At 48.1% G+C, this 501-nt stretch overlaps 1 protein-coding gene across 1 annotated transcript; it reads right to left on the bottom strand.

Annotated features, from left to right (window-relative positions):
* Positions 1-67: 67 nt before the first annotated feature.
* Positions 68-226, bottom strand: SARC_11434 (hypothetical protein; the record flags this gene model as incomplete). Its single annotated transcript, XM_014294480.1, has 1 exon — positions 68-226. A coding segment is annotated over one exon (159 nt), but the record flags the coding sequence as incomplete, so codon positions are not given.
* Between the last annotated feature and the right edge of the window lie 275 nt (positions 227-501).

Below are 501 nucleotides of genomic sequence, written 5' to 3'. Positions count from 1 at the left end.
AACCCCAGCCTCTCTTCAAAATACCTTCTTGCGGATCACGGTATCTACGAGTTCGACAAATTAGGACTCAATCTTCAGCTGGTCCCAAATGAACCAGTAATCCGTTTTCGGCGAGCGCCTCCATCTCAATCACCACCCCAGCACCAGTCTTCCATCCTACGGCTACAACCGGTATCGCCACCGACCGCATCATTTTCACAACACGGTCCGTACCCTCTGTTTCAAGCTAAGATCCGTAAGCATCAACATCTGTTACGCTTATACCTGACAATACATGGATCGTCAAACGGATTGGAGCGTATACTAAATCAAATTTGCCCTTTTTTGGAGGATACTATTATGACACTGACAACCCGTGGGTACAAGGATTGCCGAATAACACGTTCCGCCCGCGATCTATTGTTCAGCACAACATCCAGATGTACACGGATATTGCATATCAACGGCGATCACCGCGTCAGCCTTGTATACCGGGTGTCCAGGATTCGGGTACTGTATTGA

The sequence above is a fragment of the Sphaeroforma arctica genome, assembly GCF_001186125.1.
Source record: "Sphaeroforma arctica JP610 unplaced genomic scaffold supercont1.1686, whole genome shotgun sequence".
Lineage (NCBI taxonomy): Eukaryota > Ichthyosporea > Ichthyophonida > Sphaeroforma > Sphaeroforma arctica.
The sequence above is the reverse complement of the archived record's forward strand: the minus strand, read 5'-3'. Positions and strand labels throughout refer to the sequence as shown.